Source organism: Protopterus annectens, chromosome 3.part1, assembly GCF_019279795.1.
Source record: "Protopterus annectens isolate FY-2018-M chromosome 3.part1, PAN1.0, whole genome shotgun sequence".
Taxonomy (NCBI): Eukaryota; Metazoa; Chordata; order Ceratodontiformes; family Protopteridae; genus Protopterus; species Protopterus annectens.
In genome coordinates, this window is record NC_056732.1 from 310,572,705 (window position 1) to 310,591,069 (window position 18,365).

General features: G+C 38.5%; 1 protein-coding gene across 2 annotated transcripts in view; it reads right to left on the reverse strand.

Moving 5' to 3' along the window:
- The window catches only part of RBMS3 (RNA binding motif single stranded interacting protein 3), a 3,568,139-nt gene that overhangs the window by 202,040 nt on the left and 3,347,734 nt on the right, over positions 1-18,365 (reverse strand). For both annotated transcript variants that reach the window (XM_044066764.1, XM_044066763.1), the window contains exons 9-10: positions 16,737-16,833; positions 2,335-2,385 (exon numbers count right to left, since the gene is read on the reverse strand). In XM_044066764.1, the coding sequence (XP_043922699.1) occupies positions 2,335-2,385; positions 16,737-16,833 (148 nt within the window). The remainder of the gene's footprint in view (positions 1-2,334; positions 2,386-16,736; positions 16,834-18,365) is intronic.

Genomic DNA, 18,365 nt, shown 5'->3' on the forward strand with positions numbered 1-18,365 from the left:
CCAAGATCACACTACAGTGGAAAAAAGTTAATTTCCTAACCTCAGTATATAGTGATTGTGATACAGTGATGTTAGGAAATTAACTTTTTTCCACTGTAGTGCGATCTTGGAGTTGGTAAATTTAATTTACCGGTGTGGGGGGTGATGCAAGGGGCTTGCCCCCCTGCAGAAACATAGTAGAAATTGTGTTTGTTAGGTAGGTGTTGTTATAGGTGGAGAGAATGTTATTTACATATGCATTGTAGTTTTCAATGTTATGAAGCACACTTTCAGTGTTCTGAGTTTTCAATGTTTTGGGTTTTCAGTGTTTTAGGATTTAGATGTTCGGGTCTCAATGTTATGAAATTTTAATGTTAGGAAGTAGACCCATATATATGACCCATATATATATATATATATATATATATATATATATATATATATATATATATGTTTTTTTTTTTTTTAATTTTTATTTTACATTTATTTAATGGTAAAGTCTTACTTGGAATGAAGCCAATTTTCAGCGGAAGCCTGGGGAGAAACACTCCAGATGCATGTATTTGTAATGTGGGAGGAAACTGGAGTACCTGGATGAAGCTCACATGAATGCAGGGAGGACATGCAGATTCCACACAGAAGGCATTCCAGCAGAGAATCAAGCCGGAGAACCTCTTGCTGTGAGGTGACAATGCTATCACTGCACCACTGCACTGTCCAATATATGTATGTATATAAAACATCTGAGGGTGTGGGGGCTTGCCCTCAACATTGGGAATGCATGGGGGGTTTGCTCTCTACAAAAAAGAATTTTAAAGGAGAAGACTGATGTTTATAATTCACTCCTCTCTTGTTTTTTCTTTCTTTTTTTTTTGTACTTTCATCACTCGGCATTCGGAACACCAACTTTTCAATAGTGAGCTGACATACATTCAGTTACTTACAAATAAATACTTTTGTAAAGTATATGCATGGTTCTGAGGCTGGGAAGAGCAGAGTGGTCAGGCGTATATAAAAGGGTAGAGAAACATTGAGATGGTTAAGTAATATTGTCAGAGAGGTTGCATTGACATTTGGCTGTTTGTATAAGATGATGGAAAGAGATTCCCAGAGTTTAGTTTAAAACTCCTAAAAAATTAAACACATACCTCATTTTTCATTCATTACAATGCAAAAAATAAAAGCAACTATGCACAGTGCATACATAAACACACACACACACACACACACACACACACACACACACACACACACACACACACACACAAGATTCTCTCTTAGGCCTCTTAAAACAAAGCATCTAAACCAAACTCGCTCTTAGTTTAAATAAATAAAAAATGTAACTTGCCCATTACACTGAAAAAATGCACACAACCCCCCCGATAAAAAACTACTCATCTAAATTGACTCAGTAGAAATGAACTTGTCTCTTATTAGAACCAAAATATTAAAACAAAACACTAAAAAGCTAATGAAAATCTGTTGACAAATAGCCATTAAGAGAAAAGCACTATCCCACAAGAAACGGCCCAATTCTAAATACCTAAAATAAAAATAAAAAAATAAACTTACTAAAATAACTGTATTATTACATTAACAAATGCAAATTACAAGTCTCATTGCAGTACTGAACTATATCAAGAAAATTAAATTTATTTCATTTACAAGACAAACCCAGTCATGAGTCTCTCCATTCGTAAAAATACAAGCCATATATATAATACCTTTTTCAGCAGCAACTTAGGGAATTATCATAGCTCAATGATGTAAATTCTGTAATCACTAATAAAGTGAAAATGAAAAAAAGAAACTGGATAAACAGAATATGTGGGGGCATACCACTCAACTGTCCAGATTTTGGGGTATTTATGGAAGAGATGTATGAGGGGTATGAATGGGACTATAATTATATTATGCTATATTGTTAGAACTCATATTTATAGCCAGTGTACATGTAACTAGCAAACAAACAATTAGTTAATCAAGGATAGGCCTTATATATGCCTTATAAGACTAAAACAAAAAACTCCCTGTCTAAGTCAATCACACTTAAGTACATGTTTTGAAGGTAGGTGCATTAATGCTGAGCAGTCCTATTAAAAGGCAGAATAGTACAGATGGTCTTATGGAAAACTAAAAAGAATGAAAGCTAGCATCAAAATTATGGTAAATTATGTGTACTTGAAAATTCATGTGCAGAATCATGTTGTCTCAGTCATGTACCATCATGTCACACAATTTAATTTTTCTTAACTCTTTATAATACATTTCTGTCATTAATATTGTTATTTGAGTGATTGTATCAATTAACTAATTTACTGGTTTATCCATAAAATGATTTTAACTTTTACTTACTGTTGGTTGCATAACATATGACTGATGAGGCATCCATGAAGTGCTCTGGACCTGTAATAATACCAAAAGCATATATTACTGATAATAATATACAGTGTCTCACTAGGAATACAATCACTTTTATTGTGCAAGCTCTCCTATAATAGGATCCTGAGGGACTTGTTTGAGATGTCATTTAAATACATCTCTCCTTCTTGTCGTTTAATGAATTAAGACAATTGTTTTAATCCATGGCTTAAAAATAATTGCTTGCATTGTTTTGACAGCAGTACAAAAAAAAATGTTTTATTGTAGATAGCAATACTTATAACAGAGGGTAAAGGAAAGTTGTTTTATACAGAATTATTAAGGGAAAGCAAATATCCCTTATACAACAAACTGGAGACAAAGACTTTGTTAGAGCCAAGATTTATAATCTATGACTTGAAAAATAAAGAAATATAACTTATGCGTGATTTACTATCACTTATTCTGCTAAGGATGATTAACCATGCGTTTGTGATGATAACGCTACAATAAATCACTGATGATATAAGTTACTTTTACCCAAAAGGTTTACAGACATTTTTATCAGGACATGGATACCAATGCATAATAAAAGTAAAATGGCTGTTTCATGAGATACTGATAATGATATCTTATTAATGAAGGGATACTCTCATATTAGGTTACATTGTCAAGACTCTGATGAAGGTATCAGCAAACCTTCAAGACAGTTTCTTATGTGGTAGCACCCATTGCAGTTAACCTTTCTCGCACTATGTTTAGGATCATAGGATCATAAGAGATTACTAGGCTATCGACCTGGCGGTCATTTTAAGCCTAGCTGTTTCATCCCAATGTAATACCATAGAAATGCTAGTCAATACCAAAGATTGCATTTAGTGATGACTGCCCATGTCCAGGAGGGTTGTGGGCTATATCTTTGGTAAGAATTTACGGTGCCCCATCCACTCACCTAGGTTCTTCTTGAACAGTGGCATAGATGTGCTTTGTTTCACATTAATTGGTAGCCTTTTCCAAAAATGTGGCAGTCACTGGAAGATAAATCTGTCCCTTCAACATGTCCTATTTAAGTTGCAGACCATATTTAGGTCCCTGGAATGGGTAGGCCTAGTCCCATTTGATTTATGGATATGCAACAAGTTTATTAGGTTTGGGTCTTGGTTTGCTCTGTAGGCCAGGTGTAAGTCACCTCAAAGAAGTCTATACAATATGGAGTATAGTGACAGGGACTTTAATCAGTCTCTGTAAGGCACATGTTGTAGCCCATTGATCTTCTTTGTTAGAAACCACTGAGGTCTCCCTATTTGCTGTAAGTGCTTAATATGGTACATGCTAAATGGGGCATTATACTCAGTTATGGGCCTGATAACAGCTGCGTATGGGGGGGGTATTACTTCTTTTGGTCTTGAGGTGATGCCTTTACTAATCAAGTGTGCTACGTAGAAAGCTTTCCTTACTATGGTAGACACATAGTGGTTGAAGTTAAGGTTACAGTCAACTTCTGATCCCAGGACCCTTACCACTTCATGGGTACTCTGGGTATTGTTGTTGATTTGATAGTGTGAAGGGCCATTTATTGTGCCAAAGGGAATGATGATGCCTTTCTTTGCATTCAGTTTGAGACCATGACTAATATAGCAGTTTTTGGTCTGCTTGAAACTCTTCTGGAGTATACTGGTATACTGGCATCATTTGGGGCACTCAAGTCTTTTAACAATAGATACTGTTATGACTCTGTCATAGTCCATGTTGGTGTGAATGACTTGAGATGTACCTCTCTGGAGTATATGAAGACAGACATGATTGAGCTCGCTGAATGTTTCCCAGGTAGGTATGTCCCTAGCTCTAAGCAGCATCCTATCATCACCTAGAATGATGCCTCAATACAAACAGAAAAGGATTGACTTTAACAACTGGCTTAGTTTCTGGTATCATTCCAAGGGGATCCAGTATCTGACAGCCTGGGAAGACATGATTGACAGGCCATGATGCTTTGCCAGAGATGGCCTCCATCTTTCTCCCCTGGGCTTCAGGCTTCTGGCAAAGGCTCTTGCCTCCCCAATAGTGCCTTTTTAGGCAAAGCCATGAGCACAAAATGACCAACATGAAAAATTCTTCTAAACAAAATTTAAAGGTCATGCAGCTAAATGCTAGGAGCCTTAGCATGAAACAGCACTCATTGCAAGCATTTCTCATCCTGGAGGATGCTGACATTTGTGCAGTCACTTAAACCTGGTTCAAAGCTGCTGTGAGCACCCCAGCCTTACCAGGTTACTCATCCTACCATACTTTCAGACCCCAAACAGAGGGCTACAAAGCCAAAGGAGGTGGAGTTTCAATATTTATCAAAGACATACACACCGCCAGGCTTTTCCAACGGTATGATGCAAAGGAGACACTCCAAGAGCAGTTAACTGTTGACAAAACACCTATTCAAATCATAGCTAGCTACAGAACCCCAATCATGACTCAGGGCACCCATTTCCCCTATCTGGACTAACTTGAATCCATCAAGATTCAACCCTCTACACTGATCCTGTGTGACTTTAACTACCCAACCATAGAGTGGAAGACCTATTCTAGCCCAAACATGAATGCCCAGAGATTCCTTGACTTCATCAATGCCAATGCATTGGATTAGCTGGTCAACACCCCCACAAGAGATGAAAAATATCCTGGACCTGGTACTAACCAACATGGGTAGCCACTTTAGCACCCCTACAGTGTCATCCCTTTTGGTAAGATCCGACCATAAAGTGATCACAATTGAAGTCACCATCTCCTCTGAACCCCCCCCCCACCAGTCAGGGTCAAACAAAAAAAACTTTTCCAAATCTGACTACAATCTCCAGAGAGCAGGTATAAGCAGCTTCACAGCCACCATCTCTTCAGTTGGAACTAGCACTAATGTCCAAGCCTACACCAAAAAACTATATAAGCATATACATAACTGTATGGACTCAGTAATACCTGACAGGACCAAATCATCTTCCTCTAGGAAGAGTAAACCTGTCTGGTGGACAGCAGCAATAAACAAAATTTATAATAAAAGGAAAAACATGCTGTGCAGGACCAAGAAGGAGCAGGTGCTGAGTTGGATGCAATCTCTCCTTTGTCTGAACAAGCAAATAAGGTCACTGGTGAAATCCTCTAAGGCTAAATTTTAGTCCAAATTGGGACATTCACTAAGGACAATCACAAGGCCTTCTTCACATATACCCGGAATCTCAAAGGTAACACTCAAATCTGTTCTGAACTGGTGTTCAAGAATGCCACATACACAAATTCCATAGATATAGCCAGCCTGCTAGCAGAGAAGTTCAGTGAAACCTTCATCCCCCTGCCCCCTATCAATAAACCAGGATATCCCCAGCACCTGCCCCCATCCCCTCATCACCAGGGAACAGATCTTTAATGCTCTCTCAAAGGCAAAAAATACAGTCTCTATGGGATCCAACAACATCCCTGGCTGCATCCTGCATGAACTCAGGCATGACCTCTCAGCTCCATTAGACACCCTATTCAACCAAAGCCTGAGCACTGGCTTCGTCCCAGCCAAATGAAGGACAGCCACTGTTGTCTCTCTACACAAAGATGGAGTGTCCACTGACCTAGGCAATTATAGGCCCACATCAGTCTAACTAGCCTGATCTACAAGGCCATGGAACACATTATAATGGACCTTATAAACAAGGACATTGGCAACCTCCAAACCCTTGACCCCACACAGTTTGGTTTTGTCAAAGGGAGGCCATGCCTATTAAACTTGATCAACTTCTTTTAAACAGTCATCAAAGCCACGGACGAGGGGAAGATGGTGCTCACCACATACCTTGACCTAGCCAAAGCCTTTAATACTATTCCCCACTCAGGCATAATAGATGCACTCTCCCAACTAGGCATCAGCCTGAATGTTACCAGATGAGTGGCTAACTGGCTCATTGATAGAACCCACTCAGTCAAAATAGGGGAAGCCACATCTAGTAGTAGACTTGTAATGAGTGGTGTATCCCAAGGATTGGTCTTGGGACCTCTATTTTTTGTGATATACTTTTCTGAGGTGCAAGCCAAAAACAGTGGTCTGTGGCTGACCAAGTTTGCACATGACTGCAAGCTGGGTGCTGTCTTAAATTCCTCTAGTGATGTGAACATCCTCCAAGAGGGCCTTACCCAGACTAATGATTGGTGCCAGGAGCATGGCCTCAAACTGAATGCCAAGAAATGCATCATTATCCCCTTTGGGGAAAATGGAATTACACTAATTATCACATTAATAACAATGTACTAAGCATGCAAGCAGTCATGAAGGACTTGGGCACCCAGGTTGATAGGAACCTGACTTTTGACCACCATGTTGCCTCTGTTGTATGGATGGCTTTCTACGTGGCCCACCTCATAAGTAAGGGTATTTCATCCAGGAACAAGGAGGTCATAATATCCCTGCACTCATCCCTTATCAGACCCATTATCGAGTACAGTGCCTCCTTCGGCATGTACCTTGCCAAGCTCATGCAGCAGCTGGAGAGGCAACAGATCTTCCTGACCAGGAAAATCCAAGGTCTCAAACATATTCCTTATACAGATAGGCTAAAAGCCTTGTTCTTCTACTCAGTCTTGTACAGACTGCTCAGAGGTGATCTGTGGCTGGTATACAAGGCCGTCTCAAACCCAGCCTTGATGGAGTTGCTGCATATCCATAAATCAAAATCCACTCGAGCAACATGCATGCAAGGCCTAAACCTGGTCTGTGACATTAATAGAACTTTTTGTCAGGAGAGATTTGTGTCCCAGAGACTCCCCTGTCTATGGAATAGACTCTCTCTCCATGTTAAGCAGAGTATGTCTGTAGCCCTCTTTAAGAGGAACCTGAAAGACTGGATGTTAAACAGAAAATACCCCCCTGGGATCCCACCTGTGTCCCTGCTGGACAAGGGAAACAGGTGCTGACTTTGTGAGAACATGGGCAAAATTCTTGGCTAGACTTATAAGGGCCTCCAGACCAATAGCCTACTATCATCCTATGAACCTATGAACCAATGACTGGACCTAGTTTGCAGTCGCCTGCAAACTTGGTAAGCCAAAACCCCTTATTTTGACCTGAACATCTGAAAAGTATATATTAAACAGTAGAGGGCCCAGCATTGATCCCCCTGCTGGTAACAGGTCTGTTGGTTGATGTGGAGTCACCCATTTTGATAGTGTGTGCCCGGCTTGTGAACCAGTTTGGCAATCCTTCTTACAACAAAGGGGTTTATGTTCAGTTTGCTAAGTTTATTGTTAATGCCTGAATGAGGGAATGTGTCAAATTCCTTTGCCAAGTTGAAGTATGTTGTGTGCACAAACTTGCCATCATCAATGGCCTTGGTCATGCTTTTAAAGAAATCCACCTGATTTAACAGACAGGATCTGCCCTTCACGTAGCTGAATTGGGTACAATCCAGGGTTTGGAGATCACCTATGTATTTATTTATAAGGTCCATAATGATACATTCCATGGCCTTACAGATGGGTCTGGTTAGGCTTAGGGGTCTGTAATTCTATGGATCTGTTGGTAAGCCATCTTTGTGGAGAGGAATAACTGCAGCTGTTTTCCATTCTGCAACTCTATGGTTAGGCTATGATTGAAAAGGGTACTTAGTGGTGATGCTAGTTCATATTTTAGTCTGTTTAGAAGACAGCCTGGGATGTCGTCTGGTCCCACAGAGGCAATGCTTTTTGCCTTGGACAGGGCTTTGAGGACCTCCTCTTAAGATATGTAGGGTGGGAGGATTTGAGAGAAGGTTTGCTGTACGTTAGGAGGGGATAAGGGAGTGAAAGTTTCATCAAACCTATCTGCTAGCAGGTTTGCTATCTCTGTGAGGTCAGTGTGTGTGATAGCATTGACCACTAGTTCTGCACATGCTTAGGTCCTACTCTTTAAGTTATGTACATAGCTGTAAAAGACCTTATGGTTATCCTTTGCTGTACTTGCTAAGTTTCTCTCAAAGGAGCCTAGAAGGATTTGACAAGTTGCCTTATTTGCCTTTTGAGGCTGAGGAGGGTGATTTTCCATTGCTGGGACCTTGCCTTTGTTTTCTTGGACACCAACATTTTGCATTTATTGTAAAGTTTGTTGATGCTGGATGTCCACCATGGCATCTTGTGTTTTCGTGGGGCTCTGGTTTTGATTCTTTCTGGTACAGCCAAGTGTATACACTTATGTAAGTGATTGTATAGGGCTTTAGTGTAAGCTTTGGTATAGTTACCACTTCCATCGTGGGGTGTGGCTTGAAATGCATTTATACTTTCACCTAAGAGTTTATAGTTTGCCTTGGTAAAGATTTTTTAGTCTGATTTAATCCTTTCTGAGTTCTGGTGTTAGGGTCAGCTTAAAGGTGACTGATTTTGTTCAGTTTTAACTAATGGGGCTCTGACAGTTGAAGCAGTGCATCTGTTTGACATGTTGGTGAGGACCAGATGTAGAATATTTGCTCCTCTTGTCAGGGTATGGACAGTTTGTTCCAGGGCATTTGAATTCACAAAGTCAAGGAACTTTTACGCTAGCAAGTTAGCGCTAGCAAAAGTTTCCCAGTTGATGATGGAATAATTGAAATCCCCCATAACCAGTGTGTTCTGTAAAATTTGGATTGTCTCCAGTTTGGTCAAACAGGCTTCCTGGGTGTCATGACCCATGGAGGGGATCAGTAACTAGCTATGACTTGAATGGGTGTCTTACTCACCATAACCTGGACTTAGAGTAATTTCATGTAGTTGTGCAGTCTAACTAGACGGGAGGTGAATTTATCTCTAATATAGATTGAAACACTGCCTCCTTTGGTTTACACATGTTCATTTTGCAGTCTAAAGGCATGGAATGCATTGTAGCCTTGCAGGGCCAGGATACACTCTGAGGCCTTGAACGAGGTTTCTGTGACTGCACAGACATCTACATCTTCTAGTGATAGAAGTTGTTCCAGGGCGTGCACTTTTTGGTTTTAAGCTCCTAGCATTTAAAAGCATGATCCTTATTTTGTTCTGACTGGTTAATTTCACATTGGTAATATTTTTGAGATTTTGCCTAAAAAAGGCACTATGGGGGAGGCAAAAGCCTTTTCCAGAAGTTGAAAGCTTAGAAGTGCCAGGTGCAAACCTTCTCTAGAAAAGCAGCGAGGTTTGTTGATCATGGCTTCCCAGGCTGACCCTTTCAATGACACCAAAAACTGAGCCAATTATTGAAATCAATCATTTTTTTTGTTTATACTGCGGCATCATTCTAGATAAAGGTAGTATGCTGCTCAAGGCTTGGGACATACCTGCCTGGGACACATACTCAGAGAGCTCAACCATGCCTCTCTTCATATAGTCCAGTGAGGTACATCTAAGGTCACTCACACCAACATGAACTATGACAGAGTTATAATGGTACTTGTTGCTGAGAGCTAAATACATGTGTGATTTGACAAATTCTGGCAAATTCTGGCACCAGATAGGCAGCTGACCATGACTTTCTCTTTGTCTAACCTGGTGAGTGATTCAATATCTGTGTGTCTCATTATTGTGTCTCCAATGACAAGAAAACTTGTTTTTTTGATTGTTACACCTTACAGGCTTGGTGGGTGAGACACTGGTATTGCTATGTATCACTGGTGTTGTGGCAACTATGTTAGCTGTAGCAGTCTTGTGTTTTGGAGGTCTCTGGTGTTTTGGTAAGTTTTTCAAGAGAACCTCTGTGTATGTGGATTTAAGTGTTTGATGCTTACTATGTGTGTGAGTAGTGATATGTGTATGAGTAGTGGTACTATGTGAATATGTACTGGCTGGTCAGTTGACAACCTTCTCTGTGTTACTGTTTTGAGTGAGAGAGAGCATGCATTCTAGATTCTTGGTGTAAACACATCCCTCACACTTTGTACTAGAGTGTGTTATTGGCAGAGGGTTGTCTGTATACATGAGGCAATTGCTACACAGCCTCAAGAGACCCAAGTCAACAAAGTTGGCAGAAGAAACAAGGGTAGTCCAATTGTCCATAATGCTAGATTGAAGACTGTTGTCACTAGGGCTGGCTATTCAAAAATGATCACGGAGGAACTCAGTGAATGTAAATTTCTGCCTGTGTATTAGGAAAAATTTGTTGAATTTAACTGTCCGGCTTTGGAGCACACTTGCATGGCATTATGTGGTGGTGTGCATCATGCAAACAAGCAGAAACCTGCTCAAATGGAGCACCTAAATACCAGAAGGCAAAACTTGAAAAAAAACTCTAAAAAGATTCAAAGGGACCAAATATGCTCATTCCAAGCCCTAGACTGGCATCCCTTTACCAGACAGATCTCAATCTGCACAATTCTCTCACAAAAGTGCAAATAGGCTCCTTCCAATCCAAGAATGTCTGGAACATGTGGTCAAAACAAACAAACAACTACAAACAGTTTCAGAAACAATAAGCTGTATCAGGTCTAGTTTCAGCGGGAAACACTAGACAATGTTTAACACAGCAGGAAAATACCTGTGAGATACTGAAAAAACTTTTAAAACAGCAGAAAATCAGCCAGAAGACTCAAAAAATGTTTTAAACAGTTAACAAATCAGTTATTTAAACAATGCTAGGTGGGAAATCCAGAACAAGCAGAACATATAGCTTTAAAACAGTGAAAAAATACCAGTAAATACTTAACAGTGAAAACAACAAAGCATCTTTGTAAACAGTGAAACCAGCAACAAAATTCAGTTTAACAGGCACAGTAAAGCAGACAATTGCAGTACAATAGTGTAGTTTAGTACACATTAAATAAATACAGTATAAAAGTAGGAAGCAGGCAATAAAAAAGTGCAGTCAATAGTATAAATAAGCAAAGAAAAAAACAAAAAAAAGAGCAACTTATGTTTTTTTTGGAAGCTCAGAAGCCTCTAGTCCTCTGGAATCTCAGTTTAGAATTGTGACCCATAGCCCACATCAGTTCATCTCGGTACAAACAAACAATGCAGGGCCTAAATACCAGAAGCTAAAACTTAAAAAAAAATCTAAAAAGATTCAAAAGGAGCAGGGAAGATGCTTATCCAAGCCCTAGACTGGACTCCCTTTATGAGACAGGTTCCAATCAACACAATTCTCTCACAAAACTGCAGATAGGCCTGTAAAAATCCAAGATGGCCAGGAAAATATGCTCAGAACCAACAAACCACTATAAACAGTTCCAGAAGGTGCAAGCCTGTATCTGAACTATGCTACAGCTACTAGAGAATGTTTAACACAACCGTAAAAAAGCAGTGAGACACTGAAAAAATGTTTAAAACAACAGAAAATCAGCCAGGATGCTCTCTAAAGAATGTTTTCAACAGTTAACAGATCAGTTATTTAAGCAGCATTTGACGGGAAAACCTGAAAACAAATAGCTTTAAAACAGTGAAAAAATACCAGTAAATACTTAACAAACAGTGAAAACAGCAATACAATTCAATTTTACAGACACAGTAAAGCAAGCAATTGCAGAACAACAGTGCAGTTTAGTACACAGTAAATAAATACAGTATAAAAGTAGGTGGCATGCAATAAAAATTGCAGTGAATAGTATAAATAAGCAAAAAAATGGCAACTTATGTTTTTTGGAAGCTCAGAAGCCTCTAGTCATCTGGTATCCTTGCTCAGAGGCCAGAGAATGTTTAACACAGCAGAAACATAGCAGTGAGTCATTGAGAAAATGTTTAAAACAACAGAAAATCAGCCAGGAGGCTCTAAAGAATGTTTTAAAAAGTTAACAAATCAGTTATTTAAACACTGCTTGGCAGAAAAGCCAGAAAAGCAGAACAGATAACATTAAAAGAGTGAAAAATACCAGTAAATAATTAAACAATGAAAACAACAACAAATCTTTGTAAACAGTGAAAACAGCAATACAATTCAATTTTACAGGCACAGTAAAGCAGACAATTGCAGTACAACAGTGTAATTTAGTACATCGTAAATAAATACAGTATAAAAGTAGGTGGCAGGCAATAAAAAAAGTGCAGAAAATAATAAAAATAAGCAAAAAAAAAAAAATAGGTAACATATGGATTTTTGGAAGTCAGAAGCTAATCTTTTTTATATGTCACCGAGTAACACAACACTGTATATGTTATTATAGCAATAACCCACGCCTGGGTGTGGGTAATGCTGGATTTACCCACGGTTGGTGTGGTTTGGTCCCGAGGGCGAAGCCCGAGGGACCAAACAAAGCCAACCGTGGGTAAATACAGCATTACCCACACCCAGAAGTGGGTTATTGCTATTATACCATGACATTATTTAAGAAAAGAAACTATTACTTTTCTTAAATAATGGCATAGTATAATGCCTGTTTACTGCCCTTCCGCAGATGTCTGGCATCCGCGGCAGTTCTGATGTACTGCGCACCTGCGCAGTACATCAGAGCTGTGGGCAAAAGCAAAAGAGAAAGCAAGATCTCCGTTGCTATTTTTTACTGTTTTTGCTATGTTAAATGGGTTTAACATAACAAGACAGTTTTAAAATAAGCAACGGAGATGTCCGTTGCTTATTTTAAAACTGTCTCGCTATGTTAAACCCATTTAACATAGCAAAACAGTAAAAAAAGCAACGGAGATCTTGCTTTCTCTGTTGCTTTTTTTTTTAAAACCTGTCTCGCTATGTTAAATGGGTTTAGCATAGCGAGACAGCTTTAAAATAAGCAACGGAGATCTCCGTTGCTTATTTTAAAGCTGTCTCGCTATGTTAAACCTTTTTAACATAGCGAGACAGTGTTTTAAAAGTAGAGTTATACTAATGGAAAAAAGTCCGGGCGACCAGACCTTTTTCCATTAGTATAACTCGATTTACAATGTGCACGCTGGCCAATCAGCGTGCACGTTTTGGGGGGGGTCATGGTATAATATATGTGTCTTCCCAGTCTTTTCCATTGTGAAATAAAGCATGAGGCCTCATCATTATGCCTGAACATTAATTTGTTGACTGATCAGTTGATCCTGCAGTTAAATCTTGGATTTCTCCTGATTATCTCAGATCTCTCCCAATTAAGCAAGCGCTTTTGGGTTAAAAATATCAAAATTCTCACTGTACAAGGACTGCTTCCCTTACACATAAAGGCTGCACTATTAATGATCCTGAATATGAAGGAAAGCTACCTGCATATCATCCAAAACAAGAGTTTTAGGCAGTTTCTTTACTTTGTGCTTGTTAGGAAACATTGACAATTGAGTTTTCTGTCAACTGATCTCTCATGGGTGCCCAGTGAGTTTATGCTGTGCTAAACAGCAGCGTTTGCCAACCTCAGAATATGGGATTCATTTCATTCCCTTACCAGAATGACTGCTTGATTGAATCTTGTTAGAGTAGTAGATCAACAATTCCCTTCATTGCATCATTTGTTGTATGACCAACCCGAGGACCTCTCTCAAACACTGAGTGTTCATTCTGTCACCAAACTCTACTAAAACATTCAAAGGGGCAATGCTGGATACTTGAGCAGCCAGACTGTCTTTATCCCCTTAGAAAGTACTTCTCCTAAATCAGTCTTCTGCCTTTCATATTCCAGAAGACACATCTAACAGAAAGGGCTTTCCAGAATTTACTGAGCTACATGCCTGCCTCTATTTTTGCAGTTCTTTTAGCCAAACTTAACATCTTTCAAATTCAGTGGCTTTTTAAAAATTTATAGTTATAACACCACAACCTGTGGGAGCAGGTTATCCAGTTTATTGCAGATGAAGAGGGAATGACTCTGGTAGGCACAGCAGGTAAAGATAATCCTAGATTGCCCTTTATGGTCCTGGACAATTACCAGCCCTTAACCAGAGCTCCTTTGGATTACTTTGCTTTGAAAAGTGCAATAGAGATGAATCAAAGGATCCAGAGACATGCACATAAATGTGAAGCATGTGATGTCTTTAATTTATACACTGCAAATTTTGAAATTACTGTCAAAGAGCACTTCAGTGACAAGGTGTATTTACAAACAGGGAGTGACAAATTCTGGCTTGCTGTGTAGGTGAGACATAATATCCTGGGAACTCACCTGAGAAAGATATGGGGACAGTAACACAGTTGTCATCAAGTCTGAAGGCATGGTAGACACAAAACTCAGGTACAGAGGTAGCACGTCCTTTACACTTAAACCATGCCTCAATAAATAGACAAATATACATGAGTTATAAATGTTGGACAGCCTCAAAAGTCAGATAATTTGTTGAGGAGAATTCTGACACTCAGCAGAGACTCTTTAATGTGATCCAGTTTTGAGTTTGATATGTTTGTTAGACTAGAATATTTATTATCTGTTTTCTGCCCAAAAGGACACTATAGAGGCAACAAAGACTTTAGGTGCAGGCCATCTTTTACGAAGAAAGTTGTACTGTCAAGCATCTTGTACTATGCTGAGACAAACTGGATCCCAGTGGAATAACACTGACTATTTAGCCAATCATTGGTGTCAATTATCTTTTCTCTGAACTTAGTCATCATTCTTGGAGAGAAAAGGTTTGTACTCAGGACCAGTGTCTTATCTGCATTTGTCACTTGCACCTATGCTTCACTGCATGTCCCTCATGATTTTCCACTCAAGCCATTCACTTCCACTTAGACAATTATGATGGCACAGTCCTGTTTGTTAGGTGAAAGTATCTTCAGAGACCTTGTGATGTCAGAGATACTATAAACCGAAATACAATTCACTCTTACCTGATCTTTGTCCAGCCTAATTATAGCATTAAAAAAGAACAAATGTAATATGACAGGCAGAAAACTTTTATTAAAACAAAAATCAAAAACGGTAAGCATTGCGTAGACAGCTTCTACTTCATCAGACCATAGTTTATCTAGTTAAAACACATTCTTTATATATTAACATCAACTGTTAAAAACCAGTAGAACTTGAGAATAAAATCATGTGATCAAATGTCATTAAAAGACAAATTAGGTCGCCTTCTTTTCAGTCTCAGTCTTAAAGAGACATTATCATTTTAAAAACCTTCTTTATCAGCCTGTAAATGCAAAATCCAAAATCCATTTTCTCCCCAGAGGATCTCTGGGCTCTAAGCCAGTCAAATTCCAGCTCCATATTCACGGCTCTTCCAGCAGCTAAGCAACTACTCAAACTCAGGTCACCAGCATTGCATTCGGTGCTTTATCTCTTTGAGCTAAAAGCTACAAGATAGAGCTGTGCAAAGTGTATGCAAAATAGGTTGTGAAAATGTCCCATTAGTGCTACCTTCCAAATAAAGGCAGACATGCAGAGTGAGAAAAGGACTGAGGATTAGTAGGTAATAGGAAATATAGAGACTAGAATTAATACAATCAACAGCTCAACAATTAAATATGCCTGGAGCTGAGCAGCAGATTATCTCTTAGCAATAGAGTGATGTAGTTTTGATTTACTACAGTTTTGCTGACAGGTTTCATTAGTAGTATTGAGTTTAATTTTAAATGTATTAGAAAACAATAGGTGTAAAGCTCCTACTTGAAGATTTAAAGAAGGGCATGAAGATTAAAGAAGGCCAAACAATATGTCCTGTTGGATGTTATACATAGTGAACTGCTAAAGGGTCCCACAGAAGGACCCATACTTCCTGGAGAACCAAAGAGACAGACAGGGCATAAGTAATGCATTTGCATAATTCCATGTTAATGCAATACACTCCACATATTATGGTCACCTTTTACATCTCTTCCCAATCCTCACCTAGCAAAATGGGGCTTATGTTTGGCGTGATGCCATTTGCTTTCAGAGTAGTGACTGAGCCTTGATCTCTGCCCTCAGTATATGATTCTAGAATTTTCAGTGAGCATTTTTTAATATACTATGGCTCTTGCGGATGATTGAAGTAGTGAGGAGTGACAGAAGGATAGCCTGCACATAAGAAACTATACTGTTGAGAAAATCTCAATTCATTGATTCACTGCTCAATTTCCCATGGCAAGCTACCATCTTAACCCAAGGATCTCCTGCAACTTTTGCTTGTTCTCTGTATATCAGTACATAAACTATCTAAAATGTAAAAAGTACCATAAGTTATTATTTTAGATACCATTACAAGTGATGTTTTAGTAATCTGCTCAAAGAAGCTTTCTGAGATTTGACAACCCTGACCAAGGAGATAACAATGACATTATGTGTAGGGGAACCTACATCTTGATCTAGATTTGTTGCTTATTTGTTTTACTTTCTATGGCTATCAAATAATTTCAGGGATTATCCTGCAGTACTCTGTGCATTATCACAATGATGAACCTGACATGTCTTGCTAAGTGCTTGCAAAAAGGTTTAGCTGAAGGTACATCTATTTTAAATACTTGTAGCAGTGCTTTGATGATTCATTAGTTTAATTAATATTATGCCTTTTTACATTAACAAATATAAATGAAGATGCCATGAGAATGAAATCTGGCAAAGTTGGATCTCACATACCTGATATGTTGAAACCGGAGAAGCAGCAATAAATGGCGTGATGGATGTCTGTGCAATCATGCGATTTGTTGCAATACTGTACTGTGGAGAATAAAACCTGAAAACAGAAAAGACACAGCATGTTTATATCACACTTCTCTGCTACCAACATACCTAACACTAATAGCAAGATGACAGTCACAAATCTGTTTGTAAATGTTTTGGTACAGGCTAGTGCATAACGTCTCTTCTGGCATTGCTCATAAAACAATATTTAATAGAAAAAATGCAATAGTATAATAGCTTCTTGCTTAAAAATACACTTATGATTAGCATGTGGTAGACAAACAAAAGAAAAATAAGATTTTTTTTTTTTAATTAGGAACTACCATTAACAGTGGCTGCCAGTGTTGCTACATATTTTAGTTTCATTTAATGCTGTCTTGATGAACTGTATTAATTTAGGCATAAATCTGAGCCTAACTTTTAACTACAGGAACAGGTTCACTGCTGTCATGATCCCTGCACGTAGTGATCTGCAAAATACAAATGAAGATGATGAGGAATATGATGTGAAAGTGAAAGGTAGTGGCTTATAACCAAGATGTCTATCTTCAACTTTATCATACATTAATAAAAGTGTTTTGCATCCATTAGCCATTGAGATTGCCCTTTCAGAAAGAGAAAGAAGGAAAGCAATGCTGATAATATTATTCATTTTTTTCTTTGAGTGCCTTCTGTAATATGCTATGACAGCACTCACTCCCAGTCTTTTTATGAAGCCCTTTTAGTGCAGGAAATATTTGTCAACAGAGACAGGTATACACAATTTAAAAGGTGCAAAGCGTATTGCCACACTGTTGTGCCATATTAACAGTGTATAACTGGCATGCGTCTCTTAGATACTCCAAATATTTATCCCTGTTCTTTTCACATTAGGTTTTAACTGTGCATGTATGAAGTACTCAGCTGACCTCTTAATGCCCTGTAATTATATACTTGCACTACTGTACTATATAGATCTATCTCTCTTATTTTAACAAAAATAACTTTTATTAAAAAAACAAGATATTCAAAACAGTACACACCAAATAACCAAAAGCAATAACTGAAATATTCAAAAATACTTTTAATGGCCAACCAAGACAGCAAGCAGAAGTAAAATACACAGTTTTATTTAAAAAGTGAGCACTTTCATGCCCAACTGAGCACTTCTTCAGACCAATATAAAGCAATTAAAAACCAACAGCTCTTATATAGTCAATGCATCACATAAAATCAGTGACATATCTACTTACCACTGAAGCTATTTAAATAAATAACTAGCTTTAAGAATTGGTTTTAAAGGTATATAACCATTTAACCCTGGATGTACATCTGCTTGAAATCTAACAATCCATCCAGTCTCATGCTGTTCTGTAATATATTTCAAACACAGGCTACAAAGGTAGGTAGAAAGACAAATATCTATCTATCTGTCTGTCTATATATATATATATATATATATATATATATATATATATATATATATATAGATATATATATGGGTTTTATTCTATCCTTCAACAAGCTTATCAAACATACTCTCCCGGATTCACGAACCCTCCGTGTAAGACTAAATAAGTCTTACTCGGAGGATGCAGTTGAATG